General features: G+C 44.7%; 1 protein-coding gene across 1 annotated transcript; it reads right to left on the bottom strand.

The window, feature by feature from the left end:
- Nucleotides 1-7,732: 7,732 nt before the first annotated feature.
- Nucleotides 7,733-18,374, bottom strand: CBY2 (chibby family member 2). The gene is given in 3 exon segments (XM_032496127.1): nt 7,733-9,317; nt 9,319-9,474; nt 18,321-18,374. Coding segments are annotated over 3 exon segments (1,269 nt in total). The 3' UTR covers nt 7,733-8,258.
- Between the last annotated feature and the right edge of the window lie 805 nt (nt 18,375-19,179).

Raw genomic sequence — 19,179 nt, 5'->3', positions numbered from 1 at the left:
TACCTGCGTGGACAGAATACAGGGGTAAATAAATGAGGCTACTCACAACTGGGCTACTCTTTGAGCCAAAGGCATCACTACTTCTGCACACCTGTAATGCAACTCAGCACACTGGGGGAAGGCCCACTAAAAGAAATAAGGACCCATTAAAAGCTCTGAAGGAGGGATATGATATAGTCAGAATTGTATTTTAAATGGCTCCCTCTGGCTGCAGCACAGAAACTGGATTTACTTAGGATTTGACCCCAATAGACTAGGCAAAGGCTGATGAGGACTGGAACTGGGTTAGTGGTTGTGTGGATAAAGAGAAAGGGACAAGTTCAAGAAACCCTGAGGAAGAAAAATTGGCCCAATTTGGTGATTTATTACATGGAGGAAGTAAGGGAGGAAACATAGTCTAGAGCAGCTTTTCTGGTTTCTAGCCTGGATATTGAATGAATGTGTAAACACATAAATCTATTTTGTCCAAAAGATTAAGATCTTTCCCCATTAATCACACCATACACAGAGAACTAGAGGGTTTGCTTATTTGTTTTTTAAGACTTCCTACTTCAGACAAGCAAAGAAAACACTGAGGGCTTTTGACATCCTCTCTTCTTTCCCCAAGTCCTATCTGACTACGGGAGCCAAAACCCCTAAAGGGATACAATCTTTTTTTAATTTTTAAAGAAATCCAGTTTCCTGTGTGACAGCCTGATATTAAATTCTCTTTAGCTTGGGGCCACCTTGTCATCTGTCAGATCTTAGAACACTGCAGAGGGCCTTCCTCAATATAAACAGCACTTTTGCTTCCGTTCTTCCCAAGACTTCAGGTCTCAGGATAATGGTGTGGGTCTCAAATCTTTCAGATGACCTGGAGATTAATAAAACTAGCCATTGGGCATTACTGGTTCATCACATTATAGCTCTAGGGAGCACATTTCTTAAGAGTTCTAAAGCAGTGTGACTTTAAACACACCAAACAGCAACAACAATGTTTCCTGGGAGATTCAGAAGAAAGTTCAGAAAATCACGTTGGTACCTCTACCCTGAGCCTCAGGCCTGTCTCTTGTCCCTGGCAGGCTGGACCTCAAATAACACTAGCCAATTCTGGATGCCCTGAGAACTGCACAAAATTCTCCTCCTATAAAACAAATTTGTTTCTTACATAACAATAAATGCAATGTATGGATCTTGTTTGGATCAGACAGACAATGGGAGAAATTTTATTATGGACTGGGTATTAGTTGATGTTCAGTTAATTTGGGTAGGTGTGACAATACGGTGGTTATATTTAAAAACAATTCTATCAGTGATACACCCTGAAACATTTGTGTGATATCTGGAATTTGCTTTAAAAACTCTACCCACAGCCCACCAAAACTGAATCAAGAAGAAAGAGATCATTTCTATTAAAATTTAAAAACTGATCATTAGAAGTGAAATCGAATCTGCAATTTAAAAAAACCCCTGCAAAGAAAAGTCCAGGACCAGAAGGCTTTACTGGGGAATTCTACCAAACATACAAAGAAGAACTCATATCAGTTCTTCTCAAACTCTTCCAAAAAACTGAAGAAGGAACACTCCCAAAGTCATTCTATGAAGCCATCATCACCCTGATACCAAAACCAGACAAAGACACCACCAACAAAAAAAACTACAGGTCAGTATCTTTGACGAATATAGATGCAAAATTTCTCAACAAAATATTAGCAAACTGAATCCAATAACACATAAGAAAAGATCATACACCACGATCAAGCTGGATTCATCCCAGGGTCACAAGGATGGTTCAACATATACAAATCAATCAACATGATACACCCCATCAACAAAAGAAAAGACAAAAACCATGATCATCTCAATAGATGCAGTAAAAGCATTTGATAAAATTCAATATCCATTCATGATTTAAAAAAAAAAAAAAACTCATTACCAAAGAGGGTATAGAGGAGTGGGGGGAGGGTATAGTTCAGTGGTAGAACACGTGCTTAGCATGCACAAGGTCCTGGGTTCAATTTCCAATACCACCAATAAATAAATAAATACCTAATTACCTACAAAAAAACCAAGTGGATATAGAGGGAACACATCTCTACGTAATAAAGGCTATTTATGACAAACCCACAGCCAACGTAACACTCAACAGTGAAAGGCTGAAAGCCTTCCTGGCTAAAAGCTGGCATAAGACAAGGATGCCCACTCTCACCACTTCTGCTTGACATAGTATTGGAAGGCCCAGCCACAGCAATCAGAAAAGAAAAAGAAATAAAAGGGATTCACATTGGAAGAGAAGAGATAAAATTATCATTATACGCAGATGACATACTACATATACAAAACCCTAAAGACTCCACACAAAAGCTACTAGAACTGATAAATGAATTCAGTAAGGTAGCAGGATACAAGATTAACATACAGAAATCTGTTGCATTTCTTTACACTAACAATGAAATATCAGAAAGGGAAAGTTTTAAAAATCCCTTTTTAAATTGCATTAAAAAATAAAATACTTAGGAATAAACTTGACCAAGGAGGTGAAAGAATTATTTGCTGAGAACTATGAGACACTGATAAAGGAAACTGAAAATTATTCAAAGAAATGGAAAGATGTCTCATGCTCTTGGATTGAAAGAATTAATATCATTTAAAATGGACATACTACCTAAAGCAATCTACATATTTAATGTGATCCCTATCAAGTTACCTCTAACATTTGTCACAGAACTAGAAAAATCCTAAAATTTACATGGAACCATAAGAGACCCAGAATTGCCAAAGCAATTTCCTATCCATTGAATCTGGGCTGGCCTTGTGACTTGCTTTCGTCTACAATATGTGGTCGCATAAGTAAGGGTGGACCAGTTCCAAGCTTAGATCTCAAGAGGTCTTGCACAAGGCTGCTTTCTCTCTCTTGGGCCTCTGCTGTGAGACGATGCTTGGGGTAACGCTGGAGGATGAGGGACCACATGGAGGAGAGCCAGAGGACCCTAACTGACCATCGGAAGCAGAACTACCTAGCAACCTGCCAGCCGACCATGGGTGCATGAGTGGGCCCAGCTGCAGCCAGAAATGCCTAGCTGAAGCCAGACTACTAAGCAGTTCAGAAGCCACTACATTTTGGAATGGGTTTATGATGCAACAAGAGTTAACTCATATAGCGGGTGTCACTGTTTTCTCTAGAAGAAGAAACTACAGAGAGGTTAAGTGGTTTGCCCAAAATCACACACTACGTGGGGGAGCTGAGACAGATACCCAGACGTCTGACTCTGAAGTCCTTGGTGCACAGCTGTTCAGAGCAGATGATCTTCACTAAAGACAAGGAGCAAAGTGAAGGGGTGACTGTGCTTTGACACCCACTGGCCCAATCATGACCAGGAAAGATTCATTAAAACCACCTAGCAACACAGTGTCTCCATCCTTCCTCAATACTCCAAGTACATCTTCCCTACAGCTCTGCCTGCTTTTCCCAGAAGGCATCTCTCCTTTCTGTATGTAACCTCCCAAAGACAAGGAGGACATTTGATTAAATTATGTTGAATTCTGAAGGAGCCCAGTGGGGATCCTGAGAAGCAGTGATGTGTTCACTGAATTCAGAATATTCAGAAGAATATAAAGTAGCATCCACACTGAAGCTAGGGACCCAAGGTAAAGTTTATCGTATCCTAGAGACCATGGAAAGCTAGTGATGAATGTTAAATAAGGAAATATGATGACATTCACATACATAAGAAAATCAGTAGCTGCAACATGGAGGATGGGCTGAAAGTAACCTTGGCGTTATGGAGACCAACTCAAGAGCTGGAGCAGTCACCCAGGAGATGACAACGACCAGGACTAGGGTTACACCCCTGGGAACAGAGAGAAGTAGGATTCCAAGGGCTATTTAGGAGACAGCATCAAGAGGACCTGGTGATTGGCTGGATGAGTGAAGGAAAGGGACAAGGTGAAGGCAACCCAAACATAGGTCCACTGAAATGTAACTGACAACCAGGAAGTTCTATTCCATCCCACACAGTGACAACTGACCGACTTCTTAAAAGTTTAGGACTTAGTGTTCCCATGGCTCAAGCATTTCTGATGGAGAGCTCTGAGTCACTCTATCTGCAAAGAATAAAGGCAGGCTCGGAGAGAAAGAACGGTCATAAATTAAACAGCCATTTTTCTTGACAGCGTTAAAAATAATCCGTCACCTGCTCCTAACTTTGTTCTTGGTTACAAAGGCCATTATTGGAATGAACAAAGAGGGTAAGGGATCTGGGAAGAACTGTTTACCCAGAGAAACTTTTAAGAGCTCAAGCTGGAGAAGACTGGCATGTGTATGAGGAGGGCGGTGGGCAGCTCCCAGCACACACATTCTGTCTGCTGCAAACTCCCCAGGGGCTCAAAATTATGAATGGAAAGAATGCAGTTTCCAGCAGCTGCTCTTGGAATAGCCAGAATATTCTAAACTTGATCTGGTTTCTCAGTGGAAGCCATTTCCCATCTAATGAATCAGAAATTCAACTCAGAGGACAGTATAATGATGGTTATTGATAAGGGTCTCCAACTTCCTCCATCAGACACCTTGTCCCAACATACCCAGCTCCCGGCTGCTTCCCCTGCTACCCAGCCAACACGGGACTCCCGCAAGCAGTCCCAACATGTGGGTGGAGGGCACTCCATTTTAGGAAAAGTCTTTAGAAAAGGGAAGAGTTCAGGAACAGAATCTGAGCCTACAAAAGCCTACCAGATTTTCATCAGAATTGTTTGGGTTCTGGTTCCTATTGTTGGCACTCTGCTCAACTCAAGATGACTATTCTTCCATAGATGATTTTCCTATTGCAAAAATTAGTTCTAATTCTTTAGTTTCCATTAACTAATTAGTGGTTTTAGGTTGAGTGTTCTCTAGTTGACCTGACCCTCAACTAATGGGCACCAGATAGGCCTATGGCCAGGATTTGGGCAATTCAGTAGGAGGATTACAGTTGACTCCAGCAACCCAGAGTGCCAGCCAGTGAGCCAAGGACCACATGGGAAGAGGCTAGGAAAGGTAGACCACTTGACTCTCTAAAGGCAAACCCTAGAGGCTTGGAGCCAAGACTTGACCTGCAAAGAGAAAACAGCCTTGGCCATTAGAGAAAGACGTAAGGTTGGACCAGGAGGCAGACACAGAAAAACAGAAAAAGTTGAATAAGGAGCAGAGATGCTTCAAGGAAGCTCTCCACAAAGACTGAAATTTCACTTTGTTCTACAAGATGCTGGCTGCCACTGAACGTTAGCTAACCTATGACAGATTGCACTACACAATGAAACATTGTTTTGATGTAAATCTCCCGGCCCCATAAAATCGACATTTTATGGTTTGTCTTGCTAATTTTTCACCCATTTAGAGTCTGTATGACATGGGAATGTTGACAGTGTTAAATAGCATTAAGTCCTCCGAGCTTCCTCAGCTTATAAGAAAGCTTCCAACTGCCGTTACGTAGCTTAATCCAAGTTAAATATTTGTAACACAGATATGGCGAGCGTGTGCCTTTTGCCTTCCAGTTGTCCAGAATCACAGAAAACAATTTGGTTTAATCAGAAAAGCGAAACTGAAAAAGGCCCCACACCCTGGGGTTAGTACATTGACGTAAACAAAGTACGGTATTTCATGATGTCCTGCATGATGCACTTACCAAATTCAGAAGGAAAAAACTGCAAAGGGCCAGAGGCCCATTAGCAACAACTTCCTATTTATCAGATTTTAGTGGCAACAGATAATAAATTACTCAGCCTCTGCATGCCCATCAGTCACCTTCCACCCTTGTGTACAGATCAGACGTGTTGTCACCACCCAGAGAGAGGAAGTAATCTCAGTGTTCTTCCTCATTTGGAATTTCTGATGCTATTTTGGATAAGACTTAAGTTCCTAAATCTGGAAAACAGGCATCAAAACCATTTTTAACCTCCTTTTTTGGAGACCAGGTTGGCAATGTAATCTAATAGGAATTAGAGATCCACCATCGTTAGGTCTGTGTTGAAGTCCCAGGTTGGCTCCTCCTAACTGGCTAACCTCTGGCAAATTACTTAACATGTTAGTTTCCAGAGCTGTAGAAGGAACGATGATGCCTACCTTTCAGGTGCGAGGATCACGGGAGTCACAAGTGAAAAGAGATGGGAAAAGAACTCTGCAGGTGTGGGCTGCTGTCTTTGGCTCACCTTCTGGATCTTGCTCAGAGCTCAGAAATCGGGCCAGTATGAACCAAGGGTTAGGAATCAGGGTATTCCAGTCTCAAACTCACATCTGTTATGATTAGTTTTCCATCAACAAAGTAAGTAAACTCCTTTCCCCCACCTATCTACTCACTCACAGCCATGACCAGTGAGTGGAGCATTATATTGAGGATCAGGTGGCTTAACACACCTCACCACGGTGATTCCTCAGCTTGGCTGCATACTGGAACCACCTGGAGAGCTTTTAACCTTCCAACGTCCAGTCCTACCTAAGACCAATTAAGTCAGAACGCCTGGGGGTGGAGTCCAGGCATGAGAATTTTTCAAAGACCTTGAGGGTACTCTACTATACAGCAAAGTTTGGGAACCTCTGTCCAACTCCCTCCTGTAGTCCCCTGAGGGTACCTTTCAACCTCTTGCTTCTAAAGTATGTCTAACTTTGAAATGGGAATCAAAGCCCAGGACATCAAATCTTGAGCCTCTATACTTCCTGCCAGTGAGCACATTAGCCACCTGCCCCACCTCTTACATCCAATGGGAACTGTGAATTATGAGTAAGCAGAGGGCACCTGGAAGGTAGGGAGGTGAGCCTAGGGTCAGTAGAGCACAGAGTACCCCTTCCCAAACTGGGTGATCAGCAGGGTCACATAAGATATTTCAAGATCAGATAAAACTGGGCAATCTTTGGTTCACCAAAGATAAGGAGATTTCTTCACTGCAGGAGTTCTCAGACCCTTTAAGTTGGGGTGAGATTATGAATCTGCCTGAGAGGACTGTTAACAGGATTTCCCCCCATGGAAATCCTAATTTTCTCTGAGCATTTCAAGGACTAGTGTTTCAAGGAATATATTCTGAGAAACCTAGAGCAATGTTAGGGGTGGAGCAGGGGTTTTGTCCTCTGGGAGACATGTGACAAATGTCTGGAGACACTTGGTTGTCACAGCTGGGGGTCAGGTGGCTGTTACTGGCATCCAGTGGGCTGCTAAGCATCCTACAACACACAGGACAGCCCCGGACAGAGGGCTGTCCAGCCCAGTGTCACTAGCAGTGCAGGTGAAAAGCCCTGACTTTGAATGAGCTCTTCTCCCACAGAACATCCACACACAATGGCCTCAGAAATTGAAGATGGTAAGACAGCAAGAAAGATGGGAGAAAGAAAAGAAGAAGAGGGGGAAAGGAAGAAAAAAAGAGAGGAAATGAATGAGAAATACAGACAATAATGAAGGTTGAGGTAAGGAAGAGGCTGGAGAAAAAAGAAAAAGCAGCCAGATTCATAATTACCAAAACGTGGAAGGAGCCAAGATGTCCTTCAGTAGGTGAATGAATAAACAAACTCATACATCCAGACAATGGAACAGCATTCAGCACTAAAAAGTGAGCTCTCAAGCCACAAAAAGACATGGAGGAAACTTAAATGCATGCTGCTACGTGAAAGAAGTCAATCTGAAAAGCCTGCCTACTATTTGACATTCCAGAAAAAACAAAACTATCGTGATAGTAAAAAGTGAAAAGATCAGCGGCTGCCAGGGGTGGAAGGTCGGGAAGGGTAAATAGGCAGAGCACAGGGGATTTTTAGGGCATTGACTACACTATGGATGATACCATCGTGGTGGATACATGTCCTTATACATTTGTCCAAACCCACAGAATGTACAGCACCAAGAGTGAACTGTGATGTAAACCATGGCCTTAGGGTGGTCTTCTGTATCAATGTAGGTTCATCAATTGTAACAAATGTATCCTCTGGTTGGGGGTGTCCATAGCCGGGGAGGCTCTGGGTGGATGTGTAGGGCCAGGGGTATATGGGGAATCTGTACTTTCTGCTCCATTTTGCTGTGAACCTACAAGTGCTCAAAAAAAAAGAAAAAAGAGAAAGAAGGCAGAGCAGCACACAGGGGTCAGCGGCCCCAGCCTCCTCACAGCCTTTATTACTTCTGTGAGTTCTGCAGGCCGCTCATTCTGCTCTTGTGCAGGGCGCGAACTGGTGGCCGCAGGGAGAGGCGACCACAGGAAGGCGGGCGATGTTGTTTGGCACCTTGAACTCGGTGCCCCTGTGCGCCTCGTTGGGGGGGGGGGGGTGCTCAGACCCTGCTGGGCTTCTTGGGATCCTTGTTCTTGGCCGGCATGAAGGCATACAGCTCTTCGATGAGCATCTCCATCCGGGCAGTGACCTCAGTCACCGTGTCGATGACCAGCTTCTGCTGCAGCTTCAGCTTGTTGTTCTCCCACAGCGCCTTGTTCTCCTCCTGGAAGATCCGATGCTCCTCGCGCAGCACGTGCAGGGCCCGGTTCTCCTCCTGCAGCAGCCGGTTCTCCTCGCGGAGGACCTGCAGGTTCTGGTTCTCCTCCCGCAGGGCCTGCAGCGCCTGGTTCATCTCCCTCAGCAGCTCCAGGGACTGGCTGCCGTCGGGCAGGCCCGGGCCCGCCTTGCCCGCCTCCTCCCCGGGCGGCCCCGACAGATTGCTGACCATCTCGCGCAGGGCCCGGAGCGTCTTGGAGTCCTCCTGCGGGGCCAGGGGGCCCTTGGGCTCCTCGAAGGGGGAGGAGAGGCCTGCACCCTGGTCCGGCAGCAGCCCATGGGGCTCCTCGTGGGGCGAGGGGACCTGCTTGATCTCCTAGGCCGAGGCCGCCTTCTCGTCCGGCTGCGCCCAGTAGGCCTTTCTCTGCTCCAGCAGCTGCTGCAGGGCGCGGTTCTCCTCCCGCAGGAGCTGGAGGGTGCTGCTCTCCCGGCCGCGGTGCACCTGCAGAGCCAGGTCCTTCTTCACCGCCTCCAGAGAAGAGGCGTTGTCCTTGTGCAGCAGCGGGGAGGAGGCCCTGCTGTCCTCGCGGCCCAGCGCCGCCTGGTGCTCCTCCCAGAAGACCTGCAGGATCTTGTTCTCCTTGCGGAGGGTTCGGTTCTCCTCGCGCAGCGCCCTGTTCTCCTCCCGCAGGGACTTGTTCTCCTCCTGCAGCAGGCACTCCTTGGCCAGCCTCTTGTGGTGCAGCTTGTGGTGGAAGGACGAGGAAGGGGAGAAGTAGGGGGACTGCAGGCGGCAGTTCTCGCTCACCCACCGCCCGTCCTGAAAGACGAACATCTCGTCACTGAGTTGCACCCGGGGAGGGTTGTAGTCCAGCTCCAGGTCCGCCTGGGAGGTGGGGCGGCTCCATGGGGTCCAAGGGCACAGAGGAGAAGCGGTTCAGCGGGTAGGAGTGCTGGCTGACCACCCGGCGGCTCAGCCTGGGCAGGGCGGCCTGCCTGGCGCAGCGTGGGGTGGGGTACAAGTTGTGGAGCCTCAGGAAGGGCTCGGCTGTGCCCCTCTGCGGGAGAGAACAGGGAAAGCCCAGAGTTAGAGAAGGAGCTGATGCACCGGGGCCAGCTGACCAGATGAGAGCCCACGAGAAGCCCAGTCTGGGAGTCTGGACAACACCACGGGCAGTTGTGCACTTGGCCTCTTGGATTCCTCACAAGGAAATACACTGATACTCATTATTCACGGCAGTTCTATTCCATAAAGTCCCATGAACACAGAATTAGCGAATACTGAACCATTGCTCCGAGGAGAGACACACTGTTAGGTTCCTGCCAGCCTCTGGTCACACTGTCAACCAATCAATACATAACTTTGTTTTCTGTTGAAAGAGCTTATTTAAAATGTATTGTTGATTCTTTACCATTGAACTCGGCCAACAGCACTGTAACTCATCCCTGAAGAAAGCTTACCTAACACAAGTGTTTCCTCTGTAAGGCACACCACAGCCTTCTTGCACTAGGCGACACTAGACAGCACTTCAGCACTGTGCTTGAGAGCCATATGAGACAGTGAAGTCACCAACAAAAGCACAAAAGTGTGAAAACAGTGACACTACATAAACTGTGAAAAGGACACACTATTTTACAGTCTGAGAGCTGAAACAAGAAGGACACCGCGATTGGAAACGTGTATCTGGTAACTCAAATTCTTCATCATTCTGTGCATGTCGGTGAATGATGACAAAAGTGCCACCAGTATTGATTTTGGGATTGCAAACCAATTTCAGTGAAAAAAATTTAGGCAAATTCACAAATATGGAATCCATGAATATGAGAGTCAACAATATACCATGGAAGTTAAAGGCATTGACATTGGAGTCAACCAACTATTTTGAGTCCTGGCCCCATTATTTGGTCAGTTACAAGAACATGGACAAATTATGTGAGCTTTAGTTACCAGCATATTCAAATTGGGATCATTGCACCTACTGCCTTTGCCTCATAGAAATATTTTAGGGTTAAAAGTAATGGATGAAAGCACTGAGCATGGGCTCGGGCACACTTCTGTCACCCTAGAGGAAGAATAAACACTGTCCTCCAGCTACCCAAACTGTAGATGTGAACCCACAATTGACGTCACCTATACAGCCACTCAAATTGTCCAAAATGGCAGTGCTATTAATGTCCCACCTTCTTCCTTGCCCCATTCTGGCTCATCCTCCACTCTTAGCCACCCTGAGTTTGTCCTGACAGCAGCCCCTTTAACAACCACCGACATCATTCTCAAAACAGTCCAGCTGATAATTTTGGAAAGGAAGGGCACCATCACAGACATATCACTGAGCAATGAGAGTTAACATGTGGATAAGGAAGACATCAAAGGATAGTAAGGAATTCGTAAAGAAGAATTCATGATGGTGGCCATGCACCTCAAGACCAGCACATAAAAGGGGGAACAGAGCTTAAATCCAACAAGCCAGTAGCTCTCACACTTCAGTACAGAAGAATCATCTGAGTGAGTTTTCAGTGCAGATTTTAGAGCCTCCTACTTGCAAGAGTGATTCACTCATTCATTCATCCTTCTGCATTTTTAAGCCAGCTCCCTCAGGTGATTCTGGCTTTGGGTGGTCAGAACTGCTCTAAGCCAAGTAGAATGCAGTTTTTCCAGTCACCTGGGCTTATACCAGGGCTAAAGTCCGAGGGGTCAAGAGCGGGGTCACACAGATTCTCATCCTGGTTCAATTGCTGATGGGCAGTGTGAAACCAGAGAGCTCTCTCAAACTCTCTGAGACCCAGATATTCACTAGTAAAAAGAAGGAGTCAGACTCTGTGATCCTAAAAGTGCCTTCCAATATTGAAAGTCAGCGAATTGTACCTGTAAAATGGAAATAATAACATGTGCCCTGCTTAGTTCATAACACTGTTGTCAGGACTGAATGAGATTAACGAATGCAAAAGTGTATTTAAAACTGCCAGGTGCCATAGAAATGTAAGGTATTGTTATCAAGAAAAGGAGATTTCACTAACTAGAGGAATTCTGAGATGAATTCAAAAAGCGTTGAACAGGTGGACTGAGTCCTGAAGAAGAGGCAACAATTGCAGAATGAATTTAAATAAAAATAAGATAGTGAGAGCTACTTTTAAATACACCAAAGGCATTTCATCCAAGTACATCACAATGCTCTCCAAATAGTAATTCCTCAACTATATTCAGTATCTTGTAATAAACTTTAATGAAAAAGAATATGAAAACAAACATATGTATGTATATGCATGACTGGGATATTGTGCTGTACACCAGAAATTGACATATTGTAACTGACTGTACTTCAATGTAAAAAAAATATTAATTCCTCATTTCTTAGGGTTTTTTTTCACAATTTTACAGACAGAGAAGACAGAAAACAAGTCAAGTTATCCACATGTTATATATATATATGTCATATATGTATGCATATGTAGATATAATTTGCATGGTATATAAATTGGTTAGACTTCTTTAAGACCCAAAGAGCTAGATAAATAGAAGACACAGTTCTATGCTGTTAACTTTGCAATAAGCACATGTCATTAACTTTGCAAAGATGTGCTTAATCTTCCAGAGAGTGAGGGTGCAGGGACATTCTGCAATCAAAACCTTATTTACTTTAAATAAATCCAGCCTCTGTGGTTTTCATCTTTCTCAAACTGGGAAAGCACATTGGCTCTTAGGGCTGAAACTGTGATCAGAATGAAACCCAGTGGGAAGGACCCAGACCGTTTCCTAGTAAATTTAAGGGGCCTTGATCCCAGACTGGGAGGATTAGCTAAGGTCAATAAGGAGTGACTCTTGAGAGGTCCTCTTCATCCTCAAAGGATGAAGCAAGGCAGGTCTTCATTGCAGCAGTAACATCATGCTCTAGAAGATATTACTATGGAAAATGTAGTTTTAGTCAGTGATGTGTATTTCTATCATGAGAAGGAAAGGAAAGAAGAAAAGTATTGAACCCCAGTTCTGTGCATTCCACCCACTGAATCCATTTAATCCTCACAACACTGACTTAATAAGGTGTTGTTATTATTCCCATTTTAGAAATGGAAACTCAGAGAAGTTTAATAACCAGTCCTAGTTCACTCACTAAATCACAAACCCACTTCTGGCTCCTTGAACTTATACGTGTGAAGCACACACGTGGAAAATGATTGAGCAAAGAACTTTCAGTACTTGGGGGATCAAGTTAACTTTTTATTATGGAAAATTCCAAACATATGAAAAGAGAGGGGACAGTCTAGTCAATTTCCATGTACCCATCACCCAGCTTCAGCAGTTATCAAATCAAGACCACACTTGCTTCATCTATAGCTTCTCCCAATTCTAAAACCACTCCCCTGTCACTGGCTTATTTCAAATCAAGTGTAGACATCATGTTATTCTATTTGTAAATACATCAATGTGTATTTTTTTAACAAAACCACAATACTGTTATCCATCCCTTTAAAATTTAACAATGATCCCTTATTATCAACAAACACCGGTTCAAATTTCCCTGGCTGTCTCATTTCTTTTTTATGATTGGTTCCTATCAGAAAGATACTCTTCCTGATCCAACTGAACATGCGAAGAGGAATCACTAGCACTTTATACCTGTTCAGAGTACCTTTGATGGCCTTTAAATCATCCTCCTCAGTCAGTTGCCTTTAATTCTATATATCCACATTCTGAACTGGGTACCCAAGGAATTTTCAACTGTCCCATCAACATAAAGTCCCCAAATAAAAACTTAACATGTGGGTGGCAGATCCCTAGCTATGGACAATATGGGTATTTGGGCCTTTGCCCTTATGCAGTCCACTGGTGACCTCTGCACGTCTTCTCACCCCCTGACCTTGGTGTCTGCTTCTGTATAATGAAAGATTGGTGGCATTATCTCTGCATGCCCTCTTGTCTAACCTTCTCTGGTCCAAGGGATCCATGTTTGTAAACAGGCACCACTATGGCCCCAGCAGCTCTCTTTTATCAACCTAGTTGACATTGTGTTCCCTCCCTTAAATGGTCAACATGTCCCAAGCAAACTCTGTACCTTCTCTGTTCCATGACTGTAGCACCTAATCCAGAAAGTATTGATGGATCAATAATTCTCCTTCACCTCCTTAACCAAGAGACCAAATCCTCCTCTTATGACAAAGTCTTTCCATCCTTCCTCCTACCCTCAGACAGGACACATATGGTGGCCAAGTCCAGCATGGCCTCATGGCCTAATATTTTAGAACACTTAAATATTTTTAAAATTTTAATAGTCATGTATTTATTTTAATGGATAATAGGAAAATACACCTATTTTATCAAACCCTCAATCCTATGGATAGTATTTAGATGAGGCAAAAGAGCAGCACCTTTTCTCCTTCTGAAAAGGAGATTTAAGGAAAGAATAATATATACACGGCACTTCAGATATGCCAAGAATCATGCTTAAACTTTGGGAAGATGTTGAGTTACAACAAATTTTTTCCTTCCCATATTTTCCCAATTCCAATCAGACCTAGCTGGACTTAGTGCCCAAAGGAAAGCTCTTTCTTGGCCTTGTGAACACTCCTCACCCTAATCCAGTCCCACTTTAAACGTTCTTGCACCAATTTTCCACATTCACATCAATGAATCAACTAACATTCATTTGGTATCTGTTCTCAGATCACTGTCCTCAGGGAGCGTCCAGTCAATCTGAAAATCAGTGAATAGTGCCAATTATTTCTTAGTGCAAATGAGAGAGGTTGAAGGGCAGCAAGCATTAATTCTGGCAGTAAAGTATGGAGAACAAGAGACCAGACATCATAAAACTGAAGAGAGTCCTGGCTCTGTACTGTATGAGTGCACAGCCTTTACAAAATCACCTATTCTCTACCTCAGTTCCTATAGCTAGAAAATGTGGATGCTAGCATGATTCAGAGCCATGCCATATATTTGTGCAGGCTGTACAATGCCCAACTCTAGGGAGTGCCAGTCACAATTGCTGTTGCAGTGCATAACCTATACAACCATCCACAGCAGTTTTACTAATATCTGCCCTATTTATCTCAGAGTCTGTTGTAGAGTTCAAAAATAAAAGGAGAAGATGTGACATCTTTGTTTATAGAGAGCTACATACATGCAAAAATGGTGACTGTGGATTCAGAAAAGAAGTTGCTAAGCATTTCCTTAGATTGTATAGAACAAGGGAAATGAAGTGACATTGAATGATTATTATGTGATGATAAGCTAACTGACTTCCATTTTCAGATGTAATATCTTACTGAAAAGAGCTACCATGGTTCTAATATCACATAGCCAGCGAGGGTTTAAAACCAGGATATCTGACTGCTCTTCACAATGCCCAGATATTTGATTTTGTATATGCATTGATATCATTACTTTGTGGTGGTTCACTTATGTCCTGTCCCCTCTTCTCCCCAGAAGAATAAATTGCAATTCTCTAATGGCAGTGACCCATCCTTACTTTTTTGACATCCCTAATCCTGGAAATCAGAACAACACATTTCACAGACAGTGGAAGTATAATGAGTCCCTGCCAATGAATTTATCAACCAAAGTACACTGAAAGGTAAGGAGGAGACTTTAGGTTGAACTACATGAAACGGTTAACATCATACTATTTTTGGCATACAAAACTAGTGATTTCATTTGTCTTAATATATTTATTTAGTCTATTTGATAAAGCTATCTTTGCATTTCAATTCATATTTTAAAACTGCAGACCTGTTACATCATGGGGTTTTCCCCATGTCCATCTATGTAGCCTCTAAAGGAAGCTGCTGTCTGCACACAAGCACGTTGGCTGTCCACATCACCATCCAGAACCTATAGTCCAATGAGTGTAGAGGCCTCAAATTCCCAGTAGCTTTAGGCTACAAAGTCCCATCTTTGCTCTCAAGAAAGTCACTTAGCTTCTCTGAATGTTGCCTCTAAAAGGAACCTAAATGTAGCTGCTCTGCCTACTCCCTGGGGTTACTGTGAGAGGCCAAGAAAGTAGTAGGCAAGCTGTCATAAAGACCAAACAGTTGGCCAGTTCTACTGGTAAAGCTTAAACATTCCTGGTGTAAAACACTATAGCAAATGCTGAATATAGTTCTTTTCAAAAGGGCTTTCCAAAAAGTGAGCATCTGAGCTAAGCAAACACTTGAGGTACTCGAGGTACAAAATCCCAGGCCCCCTTAGCCTCTGTTTGAAACCAGCTCCTCAGTAGGGCTCCTCATCCAGTGGTATCACTGGTTTGGTTTCATGGGCTAAAGTAATCTGCACTTGGTGTCCCTGAATGCTGACAAGAGGTCTGGGCCAATAAAAAGCCCCTGGAAAATCACCTACACTTCAGTAAAAAAAATAATAATAAGGGGGAAGGGTATAGCTCAGTGGTAGAGAGAACGCTCAGCATGCATGAGGTCCTGGGTTCAATCCCCAGTACCTCCATTAAAAAAAAATTGTAAAAACCCTTGGGACACCCCAGAAAGTTCTCCTAAGTCTAGGAGGTGGAACCTATTGCAGCATGATCCAAGCCCCCAGAGCAGCCTGGCCCAAGTTTCCCAGGAGGGAAAGGATGGTCTCTTCCCTGATCGATGGGAAACGCCCTCACATGGGGATGCAGACCCAGTAAGTGGGAGGGGAAAAGGTGGGCTTCTTCATAAAGCATGGGATATGAGGAAGGACGCAGGAGGGGAATACAGTTGGCGCTGGGGCTCATCATACCTTTCCACAGGATTTATTAGAAGACTGCCCTTGGGAGCAATGTGCTCCCAGGTGTGACCTAAATAAGATGCTTTGGTACCGAGCATCCAGGAAGGGCCCTGGGCACCAGCACTCCCTCAGGTGCTTGAACCCCACCTATCGCTGGGAATCCATCCTTAGCATGAGGCTTGGCCTTCTCCCTGGCATCTCCTTTTTAAATGCATGTGGTCCTGAAAGGAAAATGCTTGAAATCATCAATTATATGCCTTTGGCAGATCACCGGCCTCATGCATGCCAAGTGGAAACCAGGGAGAAGAAGTGGCCAATGGAAGGGGGATGGGGCAAGGGGCAAAGGGCAAAGGGCAAAGGGGAGGTGATAAGGCCAAAGTCTCTTTCTGATGCTAAGGAGTGTCTAAGGAACAGGAGTGGGACCTTCTGGGGTGGAGTTCTGGGATTGCTAGCCTCCCATCTAGAGTTCGGGAAGAGGACTGGGCAGTCACTGAGCCAGGTTAAGCTGACATGCACTGAAGTTCTGTCCACTCCTGGAGAAGTATGGCTACCACAGAGCAGAAGAAGACGTCCAAGTACCCCAAATGTCCAAGCCTGTTGATCAAGTTTTTTAAAGCCCTACTTTAACAGCATCACTGAGGGTTACGATCAAAGAATATTCAGCTATCTGGGGTTACTTTCCAGACATGTGAAGCTGAGAGGCCCAGAATGCTGGAAGGAAAAGACAGATAGACCACCAATTTTCAGACCAGGTGACAAGGCTGGGTCTCATTATATTTTTAAATTAACTCGGCTCCTGTGTGCCATGAGAAAGTCAAAGTTGGTTTTAATAAAATGCCAACAGATAAGAGAATTCACAGGTCAATGTGATTGATTTTGATAGAATCATAACATTTACAGCAAAGAGGATAAAGATGTCATCTGTCATCATACGTGGTAGCTTTAGCTAATTGTTTAATGCTGAATCTTCTGAAATCCTCCTAACAGTTACTCAAATTCAAATTCAGACACAGGCATTTGCATTGTCAGTGGATTCCATAGCTTCTGAAGAACAAAACCAAACAAAGGGGATCGAGAAAAGGTAACAGAGAGGGATGAGGGGGGCACTGGAGGGTGCTGTCGGAGCTCATTCTGACCTGGTGTAGATCCTTCATTAATGACCTTGCAGTAAACAGTGTCTTTATGAAATTCACAGACAGCGCTCACTGGGGAAGTGGGAATGCCGGTGAGAACTGAATCATTATGTACAAAAGGAACCAGGAGGGCAGAAAGCTTGGGCAGGAAGTAACACTGATGGCTGGCAAGTTAATACGCTGGAGGGAAACAGATCAGAAAACATGAATATTTAATGTGAGAAAGAAAAACTGGAAATCAATAAGACCTGAAAAGACCTAAGGGTGATAACAAATAGTGAGTCATAAGCACGTGCAATGTAATTGAGAAGCGCTGGCATGACTGGGAGCCGGGAGGCCAGAAGCACTTTCTGAAGACACAGAGCTGCTGCTGCAATTCCCTCCTAAAATGAATGGACTCAGTCTCAGAAGGAGACAGGACATAGCAGATACATGCAGGGAGCTCAGGGGTAGGCAGTTAAGATGGGGGGAGAGGAGACACCATCTCCTAAAAGAAGGGAAGAGGCAGAGAGCTAAAACGTGACCTGGCCCAGCCAGGTGGCAGACACCTAGCCTGTGGCCTAGCAGAGAAAGTGGGCACTGACCTGGCTTCAAGCTTTTAACTCTAGCTCTGCCATCACCAGTGGGCATCCTAGGGTTCCCAGTTCCTGCTCCTCTCTTTCACACTTGCATGGCCCAGTGCCCTCCATGGGATCAAATCAGTGCTCAGCCAACCTCTCTTCTTCCCCCTGTTCACCATATCAGTCCTTCCCCCACCGCCAGCAGTGCACCACCTCATTTGGGGATGTCTGGTAAGCACACTGGTCCCTCTCACAGCCCTAGTGGTGGCACAGTTCAGATCATCCAAACTTACAGACGTACCCCTCCCCTAGAGTGCCAGCCTAGAGCATCCCTGGCGGTCTGGAACCTGGTGCATGACTTGTGCCCCTTTGGCAGGTATACCCATGAGGCCACATCTGCCCACATGGGGCACACGTGCCCAGGCAGCAGTGCTCCATGCCCTCCAAGACCCCAGGCTGCCTGCTGGTGATCAATCCTGTTCCTACACATTCCTGGAGAGAGCTTTCAGGTAAGTTACCTCTGCGTTGGACTCTTCCACCCTACATTTCAGCCCCTCTGGTTGCACCGCCATGATCTTCCAACAGGGCCTTAGGTGACTGTGGAGAAGCAATGCTGCCCCCTTTGTGACACAGCACTGGAAACAATCCAATCAGGAGGACACCTCCAAGGAAACGGCTGCTGAGCAGCAGAACTGAGAATTTCAAGCCTGTCATCCATTCACTGGCTCCATTCTGAATCTGTCCTGCCCATCCCCCTTAGACTTAATCTTTGGTTTATAGCAAGACTTAATTCTCTTGACACCTCCAGATGACCTTGTACCCCTTGGTCCACATACCAGGTTTTCTGCTTGTGGATTCAGTCATATGCTCTTGATTCCAAGACTTAGTTCTAACTCTCCCCTAGAAATCCAGAATAGTTACACAATACAAGCACCAAAAGATCTAATTTTGAAAAGAGGGGCTTATTTCAGAGAGCCACAGAAACTTCAAGTGGTAGGGCAAGAAGGTCTTCCCAGACCACCTAACCCACCCCCTAATTAGAAATCCTTCAAGACTCAGAGTGACCAGGCGGCACCACCCAAGGCACACAGCTGGTTGGCAGCTGACTTATAACTGCAATTTGTGCCCCTGACCGCTCTGCTCCTTCCACAACATCGTGCTTGAGTTCTGAAAGAGGAGGGTCATTCTGGTTAAAACTGAGAGGTTACATTCTTCTGTGAGCATCCCTACCTGAGGCAGAACCACATTGATCGGAATTTCTAGGCTTTCAGATCTGGTATCTCTTTTTCTTGTAAAATTTGGCCTCGAGTGCTGTGGAAGAGAGGACATAACTAGATTTCTGCTTCCCAGCCCACCCCCTGGGCCTCAGTGGCTCAC

This window comes from Camelus ferus, chromosome 14 (genome assembly GCF_009834535.1).
Source record: "Camelus ferus isolate YT-003-E chromosome 14, BCGSAC_Cfer_1.0, whole genome shotgun sequence".
Taxonomy (NCBI): domain Eukaryota; kingdom Metazoa; phylum Chordata; class Mammalia; order Artiodactyla; family Camelidae; genus Camelus; species Camelus ferus.
The sequence above is the reverse complement of the archived record's forward strand: the minus strand, read 5'-3'. Positions and strand labels throughout refer to the sequence as shown.